At 53.1% G+C, this 18293-nt stretch overlaps 6 protein-coding genes across 6 annotated transcripts; 4 read left to right on the forward strand and 2 right to left on the reverse strand.

Moving 5' to 3' along the window:
* Window positions 1-799: 799 nt before the first annotated feature.
* On the reverse strand, window positions 800-2580 carry EsH8_I_001254 (major facilitator superfamily domain-containing protein; the record flags this gene model as incomplete). The annotated part of the gene is made up of 4 exons (XM_083268667.1): window positions 800-1660; window positions 1716-2126; window positions 2184-2279; window positions 2338-2580. 4 exons carry the CDS (start codon window positions 2578-2580, stop codon window positions 800-802), a joined length of 1611 nt encoding a protein of 536 aa, XP_083119105.1.
* A 1092-nt stretch (window positions 2581-3672) lies between these two features.
* On the forward strand, window positions 3673-4997 carry EsH8_I_001255 (TauD/TfdA dioxygenase family protein; the record flags this gene model as incomplete). The annotated part of the gene is made up of 5 exons (XM_083268668.1): window positions 3673-3892; window positions 3944-4038; window positions 4109-4345; window positions 4426-4630; window positions 4693-4997. The coding sequence occupies 5 exons, from the start codon at window positions 3673-3675 to the stop codon at window positions 4995-4997; spliced, it is 1062 nt and encodes a 353-aa protein (XP_083119106.1).
* A 297-nt stretch (window positions 4998-5294) lies between these two features.
* On the reverse strand, window positions 5295-7059 carry EsH8_I_001256 (RTC4-like domain-containing protein; the record flags this gene model as incomplete). The annotated part of the gene is made up of 2 exons (XM_083268669.1): window positions 5295-6295; window positions 6348-7059. 2 exons carry the CDS (start codon window positions 7057-7059, stop codon window positions 5295-5297), a joined length of 1713 nt encoding a protein of 570 aa, XP_083119107.1.
* Window positions 7060-7731: 672 nt separating this feature from the next.
* EsH8_I_001257 (Dynamitin-domain-containing protein) lies at window positions 7732-9131 on the forward strand (the record flags this gene model as incomplete). The annotated part of the gene is made up of 3 exons (XM_083268670.1): window positions 7732-7770; window positions 7831-7890; window positions 7941-9131. The coding sequence occupies 3 exons, from the start codon at window positions 7732-7734 to the stop codon at window positions 9129-9131; spliced, it is 1290 nt and encodes a 429-aa protein (XP_083119108.1).
* Window positions 9132-9933: 802 nt separating this feature from the next.
* Window positions 9934-10325, forward strand: EsH8_I_001258 (40S ribosomal eS28 domain-containing protein; the record flags this gene model as incomplete). The annotated part of the gene is made up of 3 exons (XM_083268671.1): window positions 9934-9994; window positions 10098-10181; window positions 10264-10325. 3 exons carry the CDS (start codon window positions 9934-9936, stop codon window positions 10323-10325), a joined length of 207 nt encoding a protein of 68 aa, XP_083119109.1.
* A 5472-nt stretch (window positions 10326-15797) lies between these two features.
* EsH8_I_001259 (uncharacterized protein) lies at window positions 15798-17877 on the forward strand (the record flags this gene model as incomplete). The annotated part of the gene is made up of 8 exons (XM_083268672.1): window positions 15798-15973; window positions 16034-16159; window positions 16221-16324; window positions 16377-16489; window positions 16617-16761; window positions 16815-17146; window positions 17222-17626; window positions 17689-17877. 8 exons carry the CDS (start codon window positions 15798-15800, stop codon window positions 17875-17877), a joined length of 1590 nt encoding a protein of 529 aa, XP_083119110.1.
* Window positions 17878-18293: the final 416 nt, after the last annotated feature.

Genomic DNA, 18293 nt, shown 5'->3' on the forward strand with positions numbered 1-18293 from the left:
ATTACAAAGCAAGGCTGGTAGAGATTCGGCACAGCTCCGACTTTCCGAGCGGCGCGTCAGGCGTTTGCGGAATGAACTGGACTGAGATTGACTTGATTTGGACAGAGTCCCCGTTGTCGACTCTGTATAACGGGCAAGAGGGGGACTCCAAGGAGAGAAAAATTGGGGATTGTGGAGGGAACAGCGGACGTTTGAGATGCGATGGGTGGAGACCTCGGCGATGGTGTGCTCGATGCGCTAAACCGATCACGGTTGGTGGAGAGGACACCCTGCACCTAGACCTAAAGGAGGAACTCGTCAACGATCTTGGCGCTGTATTTCCCCGCAAATTCCGCCTGTTGACCGCTGCCCGGGCGGCCCTTTCCAGCGATGCGGTCTGGACCGATATGTCGGTCGGGTGGGGGCCCGTTGAGAACCGATCGTTCGCCGCCTTTGGAATAGAGATCTCACAGCAACGGGAGCTGACAAACATGTTTTTTCGTGTCAATGAATGGCTCCTCCCTAGTTTAAATCTTGTCTGAAAAAATATCACGACACGTTCCAAGCACAGCCATCATAGGTTTCTCCTGGAGCTGCGTGTGTTCATATGGGTGTAATTTAAAGCATATTACTTGGAAAGAAAGCCGTCAATGCATGTCTCCATGCCAACCCCATGCCCTACCACCCTCCCGGTAATTATCACTCGTCCTACTTTGTAATTATTCAAATTGATGTCCTTTCTGCAGACTGGTATCCGGAGCTTCATAATTCCAACAACAATAATGTAAGTCGCTTGCTTGTAAGCATCTCATATCAACTATTAATAGACAAATCTGAAATCCAAACGCTTGTTACCGTCCTGCTCGCGCGCCGCCGCATCGTTCTGGTATGCCAGCCGCTCCTCAGTCGACATGGCGTTCCACACCCGCTCCTTGCGCTTGTTAAGCAAGATAAGGACCTGTCGGTGCGCGAGGAAGACGACAAGACTGAGCGCGCAAATGGACACGCAGACCGTGTTGCCACGCTTGTAGTAGGGCGCGTCGTAAGCTCGGTAGATTTGCGAGCCGATGAGGGAACCGATCTGGACAATGACATTGTACGTAGCCGCCGAGATGGCGCGCTTCTTGACGTCGAACGTGTTCTCCGAGATCCATGACGACACGATGGGGTGGAAGTAAGGATACCCGGAGATGAGCGTGATGACCGAGAAGCGACTCCATTCGCGGCCGCCGTCTGGCAGCGTGAGAAGGGTGACGAGCAGGGGCATGATCCAGAGCTCGCCAAAGATGCAGTGGAACGCGCGTTCCTTGAAGTAGTCGCTGCTGAAGGCCAGTGTGAGCATGGTGATGATTTGCAGCACTGCAGACGGCACCGTGAGCATGTTGGAGTTGAACGTCGTGAATCCGAGGCGGCGGAGGGTGAGCGTGAGGTAGGATTGTACGGGGGTTGCTGGGATGTAGGCAATGAGGCCAATGAAGTAGAGACCCCACATTGACGGGTCGGACCAGGCATTCTTGATGTCCTTGAAGGTTGCGGGCTCCTTGAGAGCAGTGAGGCCCTTGGCGGGGTCGTCGCGGAGAATGCGGTTGACCATGATGACCTCCTGCCTCTCAGTGTACCAAGGCTTCCTCCAGAGCGGCGTAGTAGTGGCGGTCGGAGATTGGGGGAGCCAGATGAAGGCCTACAGACACCGGGTTAGTGAGATTCACCATCAAGGGGATGGACGTTAAACGTACGAGGACGGCCAAAACGCAGGTCAAGAGACCCTCGAGCAGGAAGAGCCAGAACCAGCCGGGGTGGCCCCCAACGCCACGCATCTTGAGGATACCCGCCGCCAGCAGCGCCGAGATGACTCGCGCAACGTTGAGCGTGGACCAAAACACAGCCAATCGCACCGAGAGCTCCTTGGAAGTGTAGAAATAGGTCGCAAACAGAATGGTACCGGGGATGAAGCCACCCTCGCAGGCTCCGATGAGGGCTCTTGTCACGTAGAAACCGGCCCGCGTCGTGATCCAGGCCTGCGCCCAGGAGACGGTACCCCATGCCATCATCAACGTCGGCAGGACGTACTTGAAACCGTACCGCTTCGTGAGGAATTGGACGGGGAATTCGGCGGCTAAGAAACACACCAGTTGGATTGTGGTTCCCTGTAGAGCAAAAATCAGCGCTCAAGTCCCAAATGCGTGAGAGTGCTGCAAACTCACGTTATTGTAGTCATCACTGCTCAGCTTCATGTCCTTCAGGAAATCATCTGCAAGCGCGTTGCTCAGGTTTCCTCTGTCCAATTGCAATCCGAAGAACTTTTCGGGAAAATTGTTAGCGGGAGCAGCTCTAACGTCGTTGGAAGTTTTCACGTACCATGATGCAGAGCATCGTCAGCAACTTGATGTCAGTGATCCGGACGACTTTCCGCTCCTCTGCAGCGGTCCAGGTCGCGGCGGGGTCCCATCGATGTTTCCCCTCGTAAGACTCATGCGGTGGCACGAGGTCGGAGAGGTTCTCACGACCGACAACAGCGCCGTCCGAGTCCTGATAGACCGAGACGCCGTCCTTGCCGCTGTCGCTAGCCGTCTTCTGCGTAGGAGCCACGACGTCGGCCATCTTTGCTGTTGCCGTTGGTTGGCGGGCCGTGTATAACTAAATGTGAAAGTACGGCAAAAGACCTGCTGGGGCTGACCGTTACAACTTCCCAAGTACTTCACCAAGAGAGAGAGCAAAGACGACGGTGATCGACAAGAGCGGATGTCGAAGAATGGAACGTCGTGGTTGCTCAACTTAATAGTCGTTCTAGAGGCTCTGATTGAGGCTAGCAGATCATGGCTCACGACATCTAAGCTCGGTCTTGCGTCTTCGAGAGAATCCACAAACTAGTGGAGGAGAACCATGTGGTCGGACAAGGGGCAGGGCGAAAGATGGTGTTGACAACTTTTTTTCCTCGGACACTCTCTCCAATCTGGCGTTTCTGACAGATCGGGCCCGGATGGCTTAGCCGGAGTGCGGGCTCCAACCTTACCCCAGACTCCAGAATTTTCTCCGCCGCCCCTGGCCCGGGTCCTCGGAACCCCCTTTAATGCGTCTTGGCTACAATCGCATCGTCTTCAGCAGACTTTTGACCCTAGGTCAGCTGCTCTTTTCTTTAGAAAAGACGGCTTGAAAGTTGGAAACGTCTGTCAAGGAGGGTATACTGCGCCGAGGCTTGTGAATGAACGGGAAATGCGAATGGCAAGGAGCCCCGGCAGCTGAGGCAAGACGTGATTCTGCGCGCCGTGGCCAACTCCGATATTTTCTCCGGGTGGGGTCACTTCCACTGGGTGTCTCCGAGGAATGACCCCGCTCGACTGATTGGCCATAGCGGACAGACTTCGCCAAATTAGGAAGCTTTGCGATTGCGCCATCGCCCACTGGCCGGTAGCCTCCGTACAACCAGAGGTATCCAGCTGGAGAAAACGTCCGACGATCTTCTCTTCCTCTCCCCATCAGCAACTTGTCCCCGGTTTCGCTTTGAAAGCAACACTCTTGTGATACGTACTTGGAAAACATCACCGCTGCTCCGGACATAAACGGCATATATATTTGGCAATTTCCTTGCTTATCAGATCTTGTTGGATAGGATTGACGAACCTCTCAAACGACCCTCATCTCACGACGAGTACCTCACTCACATATCAGCCTCTTAATTTCAACTCGCCCAAGATGCCTTCTGCTGTATCAAACGGCGCGGCCGAGGCCAACATCGTTGGCGGAAACCCTGCAGCTCGCCCCCGATTGAGCAAGCCTCTCGTCTATTCCGGTTCTCTAGATAACTACAAGCACGCGGACATCACCCCTGTTATTGGCCGCGAGTACGAGGGCCTTCAGGTAGTTGACCTCCTTAAGGCCGATGATCAGCTCATCAGGGACTTGGCTGTCACAAGTAAGTATCTGCAGCTTTCCTCTTATGTGAGCCCTCTAACCATGTGTTCAGTCTCCCAACGCGGTGTTGTCTTTCTGCGAGACCAGGATGTGACTCCAACTCAAATGAAGGATTTTTGCCTCCGTCTCACAGAGCTTGCCGGATGTGTAAGTCAATTTTATCAGACGAGCTCTTGTGGCGGTATAATGTCCCCTGCTTCTAACTCGGCCGATACAGCCCGAATCATCAGGTCTTCACATCCACCCCCTGACCGAGGAGGGTAGCGAGCTCGGTGACCAGATTAGCGTTATCAGCAGCGAGAAGCAGAAGAAGGGAGGCGGCCTCACACACCAATTGAGCGACGTGAGCCGTTTCGCCAGCGCCGGCTGGCACACCGATATCTCTTTCGAGCCCGTCCCCTCGGACTACGCAATGCTGAAGATCCACACCCTCCCCCCTACCGGTGGTGACACTGTACGTCCCGGCCCCCTGTTGAACCCCTTGCCAATGCATGCACATGCAGGAATTCGCCGCTCACTAAAGTCACGGATTAGCTGTGGGCTTCTGGATATGAAATCTACGACAGACTCTCCCCTGCCATGCAGAAGTTCTTCGAAGGGCTGACAGCCACCCATGACGCCACATTCTTCCACGATGAGGCCCGGAGGCTGGGTAACCCCCTTCGGGAGGGTCTTCGAGGCTCGCCACTGAACAAGGGCGGCGATCTCAAGACTACCCACCCAGTCATCCGTACCAACCGTGAGTGGTCGCCCTTCCCTTCATTTGCCTGCGAGGGCCTAGAACGCTGACAAATTTTCTAGCCGTGACTGGATGGAAGTCCGTCTATGTTAACAAGGGTTTCACCAAGCGCATCAACGGTGTCACCAAGGATGAGTCTGATGTCCTCCTCAACTACCTCTTCAACCTTGTTACCCAGAACCACGATGCTCAGGTCCGCTTCAAGTGGCGTCAGAACGACCTCGCCATCTGGGACAACAGGAGCATGTGGCATTGCGCTACTTATGACTACGTCGAGGCCAGGGCGGGCGACCGCGTGGCTTCGTTGGGAGAGGCCCCTTACCTTGATTTGAACAGCACGGGGAGGAGGGAAGCTTTGGGACTGTAAAGCCATGAAAATGAAGGAACTGCTACGACTGGCGTTAGTTTGGTACTTATAATGAATCGGTAGGCTCTTTGACGAATTGATGCTACGAGACTTGGCATATTTTCCTTTGCCATGACATTACGATTCGACACAGGGAATCGGGGCCAATGGTGATCGCTTGCCACGATATCTGCAATGTCATAAAAGTCATTTTCTTGCAAGGTATTCTTGACGCCGGGATGATGCCAAGTACAGATAATCTTTGCTTTAAATCGTCGACGACATCGGTTGTCGACACCAAAAGCCCTTTCAGCCCCACTAGTGTCCTCCCATTTCGTTGTCGCTTAGTTGGTCAACTGTATCCCCAATATCTTCGTGAAGAAGATCGCCGATCCACCTGCTCTCTTCGAGGATATTCCTTGCTTCTTCGGTCTCAACTTCCATATCCTCGCAGATGAGTTTGACGGCCAGTTCGGGAACCAAGACTGCTTCCACATAGCTTGAATACCCGCGTGATGATATGAGCCGATCATCCACAGCCCGCTCCCTTAGTACAGATGAAAAATGGCTGATAACATTCTCCGACAATGCTCGTAGACCGCGCGGGCCATAGTAACCGGGCGTTAAGCTATCCTCCGCCTTCAAAAGCGTCCGATTCTTGCCCTCCTTGACCTTGTCGATCAACAAAGTACCGTAGTGGGATGAGCCGCCGTTGATAATATCATTGAGCATGGTGTAATGATTTGTGAGCCGAGTACTGAGACCATCCCAGTCAATCTCAGGGTAGCCCCTGGTCCTCCAAGCATCTTCAGCGGACTTCTTTTTGTGTAATCGACAAAACTGTATCTGCTTGCGGATATGCAGTCGTGCTCCTTTCGAAAATGTATTCAACAGGACATTGTCTACAGTCTCATTGCACATTGGGCAACGTGCTTCGACTTGTTGTATGGTGCCGTTCTCCTCGGCCTCGGAATCCGAAAAATCTGTAAACGAATCCCTCTTCTTCTTAAAAGGGAGCTTCGGGCTTGAATCCAACTCGCCAAGACGGGGAGCTGCCCTACCAGTGCGTCGTAAAGGTTCGGGGAGCGAACCGGACGGGTGCTTAAACTCAGCCTTAACAGCACTCCGAGGCGACGCGTCAGGAGTGAGGGACAAATGTTTCTTGAAAATCTTTAAAGAATTGCCAGGAGGTGAAGACAGCAAGGCCGATTCATGCTTGTCAAAGCGCTTCGGAGACGTCTTGCTTGCGAATTGCTCAAATGGATCTTCATCGTATGATTTGAATGATGGCTGTGTCCTCTCAGGACTCGGTGAATGGGCTAGGACGCGCATCAGTAGTGAATGAAGACTGCGGGCTGAGACGGAACGAACCTCCTTTCTTCCAATTGGCTGCTTTCTTCTCCGTTTTCCTTGCCACCTGTTTCGTAGGCAACTGCTTCAACGGCTGGGTTTCCTTCTGAGAGAAGGTTTTCTTTGGCCTCCGCAGTCGTTTTGCCTCCTTTTCATCTTCGAGCTTGCTTGTAACTTTTTTTCTCTTAGATATCGGACTGGGTGAGCCGATATCAGGCGAACTTCTCTTGCCGCCGCGGGCTGTGGTGTTTGATCCCTGGGGGCGGCCATATGACTTCTGTTTTTGGTTGCTTTCCTGAGAAGTACCGTACGCTTTGGCTTGCTCCTTACCTCGCCTGGACGTACCGAAATATGGGGTACGCTGAATATCTGCTCGAGATTGGTGCGGTCCTTCGTCTGAGTCCGAGTCGGCAGTAAGCTTTGAAATGGCTTGCAAACGGGGTTCCTTATGGTGTGATGGCTGCAAGGCGTTGGTGAGCTTGAACTCGGGTCTCTCATCCCTGAGCATCTCTGACGCCCTCGAACGGCCAACAGCCGGGGGTTCAGGTTCGCTGAGTTCGGATTCTGTGTCTTCCATAGGCGGCGCAGCGATAAAATCCTCGTCGACTGGCCGAGGGGTAGGAGGTGCATCAATACGGGGCTTGCCATTCAAGGTTTGTAGCAAAGGAGGCGGCCTGACGTTTCTAGAAAGGCCCTCTCGCCTCTCAAGTCGATGGCTGCTTCCACTCGGCATGTTGGCAGCGCAAATGCATGTACCTTGCCTCTCCTTGGTATAAATTATCCGGCTTCGAAGCCGTAGGGGCCACCTAATGCAATGTGCCGGCGAAAACCTGCAAGCCTCTCAAAGGGAGTTCACCATCAGTCCTGATCGGCTAGGCTGCCGGTCGAGGACCTTGGTGAGTGGCAGATCTAACCGAGAGTAGTCAAATCATGCGGCGTGAAATGTACACTTCAATTGACAGCCTGTCGGCTTCGTTGCGAGGGTGCGATAGCATCAAGTGCAAAGAGACGTTGTTGTGCGACCAGGGCCCCAAATTTGTTGCCACTTGGGGTCAAGTGCTCTTCGGGGACAGGACGAAAGGTGCAGTCGCGTTCTTGACGCGTGCTTTCCCGAGCACCAGCCAAATATGTTACCCCACCTGCCACTACACCTCGCGCCTCCACGCTTTACGGGGAGTTTTAGCGGGAGACCCCCTGCGGCTCAGCAACTTTGCGGCTTGGAGCTCCCCTTCCCGCGCAGGGGTCTTTTGTTGACTTCATTTCATCCTTCAACTGCTCTGTCGACACCAGCGAACAGCGCCGTGCCGACGTCTCGACGAGCCTCCTACTCAGGCAACGTGCCCGAGACTGACCCTCTGCGAACGGAAACCTCTCAGGAGTCGCGACAGACCCCTTGCATTCCCCCATGGCTTTGAATCGCAAATACGCAGCGTTGCCAGATCTGGTCAGAGCAACTGTGTCCTTGGACGACTAGAGCACAAGGGCCCCTACTGACTACTTCTAGGACTCGGCCCCAGATGTGTACGAGACGCCGGAACTGACAGACGATACTTCGACGGTTCCTGTAAGCTTCCCTCCTTCTTATATCGTCCTCCTGGTTGACGTGGAAATCAGACGACGACCGTACGGTCGCACTCAGACGATGACTTTGATGACGACCTGGACGAGGATGCCAACGGAATTTCCCGATCTCGGCTTCGAGTAGACCAAGCACGATCTCGTTTCCTTCCTGCAGGAGTGGACGCTACCGGGGTTGACTTTTCGGACCGAGTAGACGGCAAGCGCAAGTCTTACAAGGCCTCGACGAGACGCCAACGTATTCTGCAAGACGGCACGGAGGAGATCGGCGATCTCAGCGACGAAGATGATGAAGACAACCTAGAACGGAAGATTGCGCGCTTGCAACGAGAAGTCGAGGAGGCCAAAGAAGAGTACGGGAAAAGAAAAGATGCCACAGCACAACCTCTGTCCGAAGAGCAAGAAGAGAAGCTAGGGTCTTTGAGCAAGGTTCTAGACGAAATCAGCAGAACCATTGAACCGCACACTGCCAGCTCTCGTGCTGTCCAGCCGGTACCTCAGTTACCCAAGGAGCCTCACGAAGGATTGCAGGATGAGGTTGCGGTGGGGGCCGCCGCAACCTATACCGTCACCTATGCTCCTACGTACGAACAAAGCCATGCTCTCGCTAAGGCGGCTGATTTCGATAGACGTCTTGTTCTTCTGGAGAAGGCCATTGGAGTGGGATCATCCGCATTGCCGGAAGTTGATGTCAATGGCTTACCAAGAGCCATTATCCCGACCCTCGACGGTCTTCAGAAACAAATTACAACTTTGTCGCAGGCATCAACCTCAAACCTGGACACCATCAGCCGTCGGGTCCGAACCTTGATTCAAGAGGCTCAAGAATTGGAAAAGGCACGGCAAGGGGCCAAGTCTGCACAAGAAACACTTGGGAATGGTGCGACAGCTAACGAGGATGCCCAACCACCGGAGCAGCTGGCCAAGATCAATGCCCTCTATGGGACCTTGCCTACAATTGAGAGTCTGGCTCCCTTATTACCACCGCTTCTGGATCGTCTAAGATCTCTCCGAGCAATTCATTCTGACGCTGCAACTGCAAGCGAGATGCTCGAAAGGATTGAGAAACAGCAAACAGAGATGGCGGCTGATCTTAAGCAATGGAAGGAAGGCTTGGAGAAGGTTGAAGAGGCGACGAAGGAGGGGAATACCGCCATGACGGGGAACATGAAGGTCATGGAGGCTTGGGTCAAGGACTTGGAAGGACGTATTGCGAAATTGCCATGATCGGCCCCTTGCCGTCAAGAGATACCCCCGCTTTGAACCGTGTTTATTTGAGTTGAGCATCAATGAAGCTTCCCAGAACTTGATGATCCAGATCCATGACGCCAAGTCTGACACGCTCCAGCACAAACAGGTATTCACATGGATATTTATTTATCTAAAGCAGCCCCGGACCTGAATGCGAGTCTTTGGGTAGCTGCAAATATTTAATGCATTTGGGAGATTCGCAGCAATGCCTTCTAAAAAGGGGCATGAACATACCAATGTAGGACGAGCAAAGATTGGGATTGATGGGTGAGATTGGGGTTGTTAGGGCGTCGGTGTTTCAAAGAAGGTCCCTCGGCCAAACAAATGCGATTCAAATCAATCGCTGCTCTTCAGCTCCATCAAGCCATTGGCATGCAAGTTCTATTTCGTCCACCTCATTGGGCACCATCGTTGCGTCCACACTGACACGTCTCGATTAACAGTGAGTCGCTCCAAGGTCGCAAGTCAAAAGGGGCAGGCGGTGAGGCCAAAACACGGGTGGCGAGAAAGTCCTGGTCCGAGCAACCAATCAAATACACGCCTTCGCCGTGGCACTTCACTGAAGCAAAATGTGGGGCAGCAAAAGGTCTCGCTCAGGGTTTTCCTTCGCCAAAGCCCTCCCTGAGCGAGACCTCACCAAAAAGTTCGCCAACATCGTCAAATCCATCGCTACCCGCGCAGCACCACCAGCACCCTTCGCAACCACATACATGTACGTGTCGCGACACCGGAATTGACAGAGATCTCGACGACTGACGTAATTTTGCTCGCAGTCAAAATGGATTCCGCAAAGCAGCCTGTCAAGCTTGTGAAGGTCACCCGCGTTCTGGGCCGCACTGGTATGCCCCGCCCCGAATAATAAAAAACGAAGCCTCGCCGAGATCGAATTCCACGATATGCCGAGAAGGATGAATTTTTTGGCAGATTTCTGACTGCGTGCAGGTTCTCGCGGTGGTGTCACCCAAGTCCGCGTCGAGTTCATGGACGACCAGACCCGTTCGATCATCCGTAACGTCAAGGGACCCGGTAAGCGACCACAAATACCTGCAATATCCGTCAAGCGGACGCGCGAAGCCAGGGCTACTGATACTGACTTAACGGACTTTAGTCCGTGAGGACGACATCCTCTGCTTGCTCGAGTCTGAGCGTGAGGCCCGCAGACTGAGATAAGCGGCGATCGGCGTCGGCGTGTGTATGGACATTACGAGGAACGGATCTTGGTTCTGAGGATGGGACAGGAACATTGCAAGGGCCTCCTCACCCGAGCCCATGGCTTTCGTGTTTAGAGGAGTCAAAACGGATTCTGCATTGCGAATACAGCAAGGTTCTCCCACTAGCCGCGAGGCACTCTGCACGACCGACCTCGTGTACCTATTTGTGATGCGACGCAGGAGGGCAAGGGAACGGCGTCTACGAGTTATCATCATCAATGGACAGCCTGGGAAATCCATCACCATTTACTGCGCCAACTGAGTGCCATGCGATCCATGTTTGACTAACAGAGCTTCCACATTGCGAACCGATGGAGCACGTATGAAGTGGCAAGCTACTCAGGAACCAGAAATACACCTGACAAGCTGAACGATGCACTGCAGGCATGAATTATTTCGACCGCAATCTGCCCCGCCAGCCGGCCATATGGAATCGTGGAAGCTAAGGCAGTAGGCGGAATTTATCCACGTCACGTGATGGGGGCCTGTAATTTTTTTGTCGGCGAATGCCCCACTTGGAGCTCTTCTCCCGAGCTGGTATTTCTTCTTCAATTTTTCTACCAAACCAATTCCTTTTCCTCTCATTCTGCAGCCCACGAAAAGGGTTCACACCCAAATGGTAAGTCGACTTTTCCTCATTTCTCTGTAACCGTTGGGATGATGTATCCAAATTAGCATGTATTACCTGAATCATTTTTGATGTATCAAAATTATCACCAAGATCTCTGACACCAACAAACTATCAACCGCTTTAATGTTTCGTCAAGCTTTATGAGCATTGGCTAACTTTTACAAGACAATAGATATTGCCAGAACCCTTCAGAGACTATGAGTGCAGCACCAAGACCACCCAAGGACCACTTCAGTGTGTTGTTCTTCGCCAGCGCCAGCTCCTTCACATCTAAACAACATGATACCTTCCTCGCCCCCCTGCCATTGAAAGGGCTTTTTGATGCTCTCGAGGAGAGGTACAGTGGCATCAAAGAGAAGGTATTGGAGTCATGTTTGGTGACAGTCAACCTTGAATACGTAGATATCCCTGGCCCCGATGAAGGGGATGGTCCGGAGATTAAGGCGGGTGATGAAGTAGCCATCATTCCTCCTGTGAGCTCGGGTTGAGAGGCGTTCACAGTTTGGCATGGTGTTTCGTAGCCAGGCACTTGGTGAGAATTCGGATCCAGACCATCTACGATTCAACTCTCCCAAGTTGCTGAGGGCACAGCAGACCAGTTCATAATTGGTCACCCTCTTTGCGTATTGCTCCCTATTGCGTCGTGATTTGGTTCCAGTAACGGATCTCGCTCCCTGTCTGGTTCCTGTCTTTGTCTCCTAGACAGCACTCGCCTCCAGTTGTACCTCCAAATCCTCCACCAGTCGGGATCCTGTTTGCTACGCTGTTTCCCCCAGCGGATTCCGAGCACAACAAGGAACACCAACAACACTGCGACAAGTGTGGAGAAAATAGAGATAATGGATGTAAGGCTTGTGATGGTCGATACCTGGCAGCCCAGTGGCTTTGTACGGATTTCCCAGCGTTCCGCCCAATGCGGGCATATATTCTCGTCGTATGCGGGCGCCAGCAATGGAATCGGGTACGAATTTGGTACACACGAGGATGTCTGTCCAATGTTTACAAGTCAGAAATAACCCCATATAGTATCCGTGACGCGGTAAACCAACCATAGGGCACCAGCTACACTGGTCTTCAGCCAGGCACACCTTGCAGTCCTGGCGCTGCCAGCATCGGAACAGATGCTCATCGGATGATTCATTTATCGTAAAGTTCTGCCTCGCCTGCGAAATCTCTTCGGCGCTAAGCATATTCATCAGGTTGTGGGCACCTGGATTAGGTGGGATATACCGATACAGCATAGTACAACCGGTAAGACACGCCGAGACAAATACGATGCGGCTGGCGAAAGTGAGGTCGGTGAAGATGCCAGTGGAACAGGCAGCGGAGGACGCTGAGGATGTGCGGGGAAGAAGCTGGTCGAGTAAGAGTCCGTGCGTTGATGGCGAAATCCCCCCACGTCAATCCATCTTCAAGTCACCGCGAACATTAGTTGACCATACTCTGGGTGCCAACAACCTCATCAATTTCCCACAATATTATTTCATGTACACCTCAAGACTCTTGCTGGAAGGGTAAGGTGCATAGTGCAGTGACCGAGATACCCCTTCGCCAAGTACTATAATCTGTTGTCTCGGCATCGCCAACGTGCAGCAACATAAGCAGAAGGATGTAGACATCATGCAGGTACAGCTAGTTAATGCCCAAGGAAACATCGATATCCTCGTGCTGTCGCTTCTAAGAATTCCATGCGACAAGCACTCTAAGCAATTGGTCCCAAGATCGTGGGTTCGGTGATCTCCCATTAATTGGCAGCGTGTCACAGAACTCTTGGCCGCCGGGTGACATGCCGGTAATTTATGGATAAATGAACCCTGCTCAGGAGAAGTAGCCGCAAGTCATTCAAAAAGTACAAAATTCACATGTTTCAGGGGAATGGAAGTTCTTGTGCGAGCAATGGTCAGTTGATCTCTTGGAGATGGCCGCGAGCCGGCGCGTTGTTCGAGGTTTGTTGGCCTGCCTGGGACATAATTGGACAGCTTTTGAGTGACTACGGTCTGATGATACAACCATGTACATGAGTAATAATCCGGTTAGGCGGTACGGTACGCAGCCGTTGAGCGATGCTTCAAGAGGAAGACCTTCTGCCATTCACCAGGAGCAAAGGGCCCCCATGGTAGCGGCCGGCACTACGAACAAGGGGAAGCACGAGAGGCGATGGTTACACGTCTTGAAGTAACAAACGTTTGCAACACAGAATATCGCGTCGACTAAGCGGACAAAAAGCAACCAGGTCTGTTGGTTTAGGAATAGAGGACCCCTGCAATTCAATGGTTTGGCAACGAGATAGCGCGATCTTCGATGCAAGGACCTTCACTGGTATCACTACCGGTGACAATTTAGCCTAAATCAGGCTAAATGGTAAAATAACCAAGTACTGTGGGGTGGCGCAGGATATGGTTGTGACATCCTGGAAGAAACCACATGTGAGGCAGCGGCACATTGGTTTCCTCCAACTTCACGTCAAGGATCCTCAACCTCTCTCCAATATCAACACCGTGCAATAGTTTCCGTTCTTGTTATGGAGCTCACCGGAAGGATCCCACATCAGTTGATGTGGAGCCAATACCGCCCGGCTAACAGACTCGACGACTGAGGCCTGGTGACCAGCGGCCCCAGTCTCGTACGGTGTTCCACGGCCCTGGTCCCTCAAATCCCCACCGCTGTCCATATACGCACATCGGCAACCACGTGAAATTCTTCCTCGCGTGGAACCTTGAGGTGACAAGCCTGACCGTTGACCGGAATAAGTCGCAGAAGAGGAGGTAATGCAAAGTCTGGCTGCTCCGTGTCCTCATGGATGGACTGACCATCTCTAGGATTGTTGACGGGCGTACGCATACCTTGTGGCAATACTCCACACACCCACGAATCCACACACCATAACCCACACATTCTGAACATGGGGATTGTGGGATTGTGGGCTAGTGTTACTGAGCCAGCCGCAGAAGAGCGGTGCTCGGCCGACGAAGTTACGAGCTCCGCCGACCCTGCTTCAGCTTCCTTCCCATTACTCTACTCATGCCGTCGAGCTGGCCATGGTTCGTACACGGTACGCCATGCGCTGCCATATTGCACAAGATGACCGGGACGGCTATCCATGGCGTAAACCGTCGCCATCTGGGTTCATGGACCTGAGAGTAAATGAAAACAAGCCAGTTCGACGTTCGCATGAACTCCTCCCGTGTCCCGAAAACAACGGTAAGTTACGGGGGGGGCTTTGCCGAAGAAAGTTCCTTCGGACAGGGGTGCCTCCTCGACAAAGTTGCACCGATGGGACGGAGGTGTTTGCACTTCCGGCCTGACATACCAACTGTCGACTCAACGCTAAAAAAAAAATCCAGTGCCCGGAAATGAGCACTAAACCGTTGTAGGATTGCTGATTTTATGCGCCGACACTATGGGCACGAATGCTCTCTTCAAGTGGGCATTGAATCGCGTCCGTTATCACGAGGCGGGTGCGAGTGCAATTATTGCCTGATTCTCCAATGCCATCGTTCGCCGAGTAGGTCCAGAAACGACATCAGGAAGCAGAATGGAAACGAAAGGCGGTCGCCAAACAATACGAGTCACGGGTATGTTATGCCGGTTTTGCTTTGAGTCACCATTCGCCCACCGATCAGTGATCACAAGACTCCGACTACGATGGGTACGGTCCAACGGTCTAATAGTGGCCGGTCCTGCCTCTTGCTCGGCGTTGTGTTCCCCGCAGCGGTCAACTAGACTAGTCAACCCCAAACTCGTCTAATTTTGCGGTTCCTATTATACCCGTCCTCCAACGTCCCGCTTGCCAGGATACCTCCGGGGTATGGGACCGGCAAAAGAAGTTTTTCAATAGCCTTTCGTCCGTCACGCCAGCCATTGACGTCAACAGCAGATTTTCCGAGGGAGATGAAGGAAACATATTAGCCTCATCCATCCCAAGTCTAGTCGACATAGTGTACACTACTATCGCACGTCGGGGTCAAGACCAAGTCGCGCTCTTGAAGACGGAAAGAAAAGAGGCTAGCAGCCCACATTAGGAAGCCGCTTCCCTGTCGTATCCACTTCATTATATCTTCTCCACGGGACCCCAAGGGGGAATGTTCAGCAAGTGGAACGTTCACACCTAGACTTGTCCTTGTCTAGTGGTCTCCGGTGTCCACACAACGCTCCCGGCAAAATGCAAGTGCCAAAGTTTGGAGGAATGGTGTCTGATTCGCATTCACCCGTTCAGACGGCCCCAGTTTCTCGGAGAGGGAACTTGGCATCGGGAGGCTCACTTGACTCTGTAGTAGCCAAACTTGGCGGCAGCGAAGGCTTGCCTAGAAACGCCCACTCATCGACTTTTGCCGGGTGAAAGTGGCAATCCCCTGCCGCGCACAACACCTACCCTGGTCGGCCAGGCCTAGTATCTTGGCTGCAGGCTGCTTCTGCTGGATGAGATCCTCAATTTTGCTTGATATGACAGCTGATTGGCCTCTCACGAAGGATCCCATCCAAGTGGTTCTCGCCTGACGCCCCCAGAGTCCATCTCGAGACCTAGACCCTCCCGGTCCGACTCTCCGTCTAGAAAGCTCGCACTGTAGCTTTCCAGGTCTGCTTCGCTTCCAGCGTTTGCCTCATGGTCCGCGGCTCCATATATTGGACCTGGAGACCCCGCGTTGTTGATCGTCCTGCCTCCGTCCACTGTCACTCTCCAGTCCTACTCTGGCCAAACAATCGGAGACTGCTCTGGCTCTTGCTCTCCTCGCCAGCAGAAACGAAGCACCGAACTCGCACAGCAAACACGACATCCAACGCCTTTGAGCCATTGCCACAATGGGTTTCTTGAAAGGTCTTTCGCAGAAGAAGCCCAAGAGTGAGGCTGTCGTCCAAGCTCAGGAAGAAGCCCCAGACTTCGAGAAAGTCAACTGGTTCAAGGATCCCGGTCTGCGCAAGCTCTACTTTTACGCATTGGTTCTCTGCGTTGCCTCTGCCACCACCGGTTACGATGGGTAAGTCGCCATTAGCAATGGAGGTGAAATGATGGCCTACTGACGTCGCATGCGAAACAGCATGTTCTTCAACTCTGTTCAGAACTTCGACTCGTGGCAAGAGTTCTTTGATCACCCCAAGGGAGGCCAGCTCGGTCTGCTTAGTGCCCTCTACCAGATCGGCAGCTTGATTTCGATCCCCGTAGTGTAAGCGATTCACCGCTGGAATTGCCCCCCAACTCGACAAACATACTAACTGAGCAAAAAGCCCGTGGGTCGCAGACAACTTCGGCCGAAAAATCCCCATTGCTCTTGGCTGTGTAATCATGGTTGCCGGCGCTGTTCTACAGGGCGCTTGCCAGAACCTGGGCAGTAAGTGGTCTTGAGGCGGTATTTGCAAACACCATGTGCTGATCTATTGCAGTGTTCATGGGCGGTCGTGCCCTGCTCGGTTTCGGCAACTCCTTCGCCCAGATTGCCTCCCCCATGTTGCTCGCCGAGCTGTGCCATCCTCAACATAGAGCCCGCCTTACGACGGTACGTCCACTACACCGCACTCTCCATCACCCGACGAAGCTATCGCGAGGTTTATTCGGAAATGATGGGTTGCGACAGAGATGCATGGAAGAAATAAAGGAAGAAAACTGACGTTTATTGTATCTAGGTTTACAACTGTCTTTGGAACGTAGGCGCTCTTGTTGTCGCCTGGCTATCATTCGGAACCGATTTCCTCGGAAACGAGTGGTCGTGGCGTGTCCCCGCCCTTGGCCAGGCCGTTCCCTCCATTTTCCAGCTGCTCTTCATTCTCTGTAAGTCGCCACCTCAAGCCGACTTGTTCAGCCAGTTGCTCATAACCTTCCAGGGGTCCCCGAGTCGCCCCGTTTCCTCATTGCCAAGGACCGCTACGATGAGGCCCTCAACATCCTGGGCACGTACCACGCGAACGGCAACATCGATCACCCCACTGTCCAGTTCGAGTTCCGCGAGATTCGCGAGACCATCAAGCGTGAAATGGCCGCCAAGAACAGCAGCAGCTACCTCGACTTCTTCCGCACCCCCGGCAACAAGTACCGGTTCATCGTCCTCATTTCCCTGGGTATCTTCTCCCAGTGGTCCGGAAACGCCATTATCTCCAACTACACCAACATCCTGTACACCAACGCCGGCATCGCCAGCTCCACGGCCAGACTCGGTGTAAGTCCACTCATGAGCCCTGCAACCCCCCAAAAAAGAAAAACAGACGTGTGTATCTAACGTGGCGGTCAACAGCTCTCTGCCGGCCAGACCGGTCTCTCCCTGATCACCTCCCTGACCCTGGCTATGCAAGTCGACAGATTCGGCCGCCGCCCCATCTTCCTCGCCTCCACGGGCGGTATGCTCATGACCTTCGTCTTCTGGACCCTGTCGGCCGGCCTGTACGAGGAGCACGGCTCCCCCGGCTCCAACTACGCCATGATCTTCTTCATCTGGCTCTTTGGCTTTTTCTACTCCTTCGCCTGGTCCGGCCTGCTCATCAGCTACTCCATCGAGATCCTGCCGTACAAGCTGCGCGCCAAGGGTCTCATGATTGTTAACCTGACGGTCCAGGCTGCCCTGACCCTCAACAACTACGCCAACCCGTATGCGTTCGACCACTTCGAAGGTCACACCTGGAAGCTGTACCTCATCTACACCGTAAGTGCCTCCGCGCAAAGCCGGTATCTGCCAAAGTTCATGGAGTTAACGAATCCGTATAGGGCTGGATCTTCCTCGAACTCGTCTTCGTCTACTTCTTCTACGTGGAGACCAAGGGCCCCACCCTCGAGGAGCTGGTCAAGGTTATCGACGGCCCCGACGCCGAAGTCGCGGATGTCGATCTCGCCCAGGTCGAGCAGGAGGTCAAGCTCGGCCACGAGGCCGAGGAGCTCGAGCACAAGCGCGGTTAGGTTTTGGAAGTCTATTGAAAGCTGTCCAAAAGCGCACACCCGCTTGGAGCTTGTTACATGAGAGCATATGAGAATGCAGATACCCCCCTTTTGTAATGTACAGCGCAATGCGATACACATCTGATAATATTATGATCAAGAGAATAGTGTTATACTAGTCTCGAGCGTGTTTCTCTTGGCTCATGCCAGTGACTACTGTACCAGTTGATTGTTAACGCATGCCATGGTGACATCATGTGTTTGGTTATCGCTAGCCGATGGAGCAAGACAACAAGGCCCATAATACTCGACAAACAGCATAGTAAAGGCAGGATAGGGGGCCGGTGTATAGGATTCGCGAGGTCCATACTAATGGCATCAAATCTATTGCTACTAAACAAAACCAATCCAGCTCCTTGTAGTACGTCAACTCTCTA

This window comes from Colletotrichum jinshuiense, chromosome 1 (genome assembly GCF_051148585.1).
Source record: "Colletotrichum jinshuiense chromosome 1, complete sequence".
NCBI lineage: Eukaryota > Fungi > Ascomycota > Sordariomycetes > Glomerellales > Glomerellaceae > Colletotrichum > Colletotrichum jinshuiense.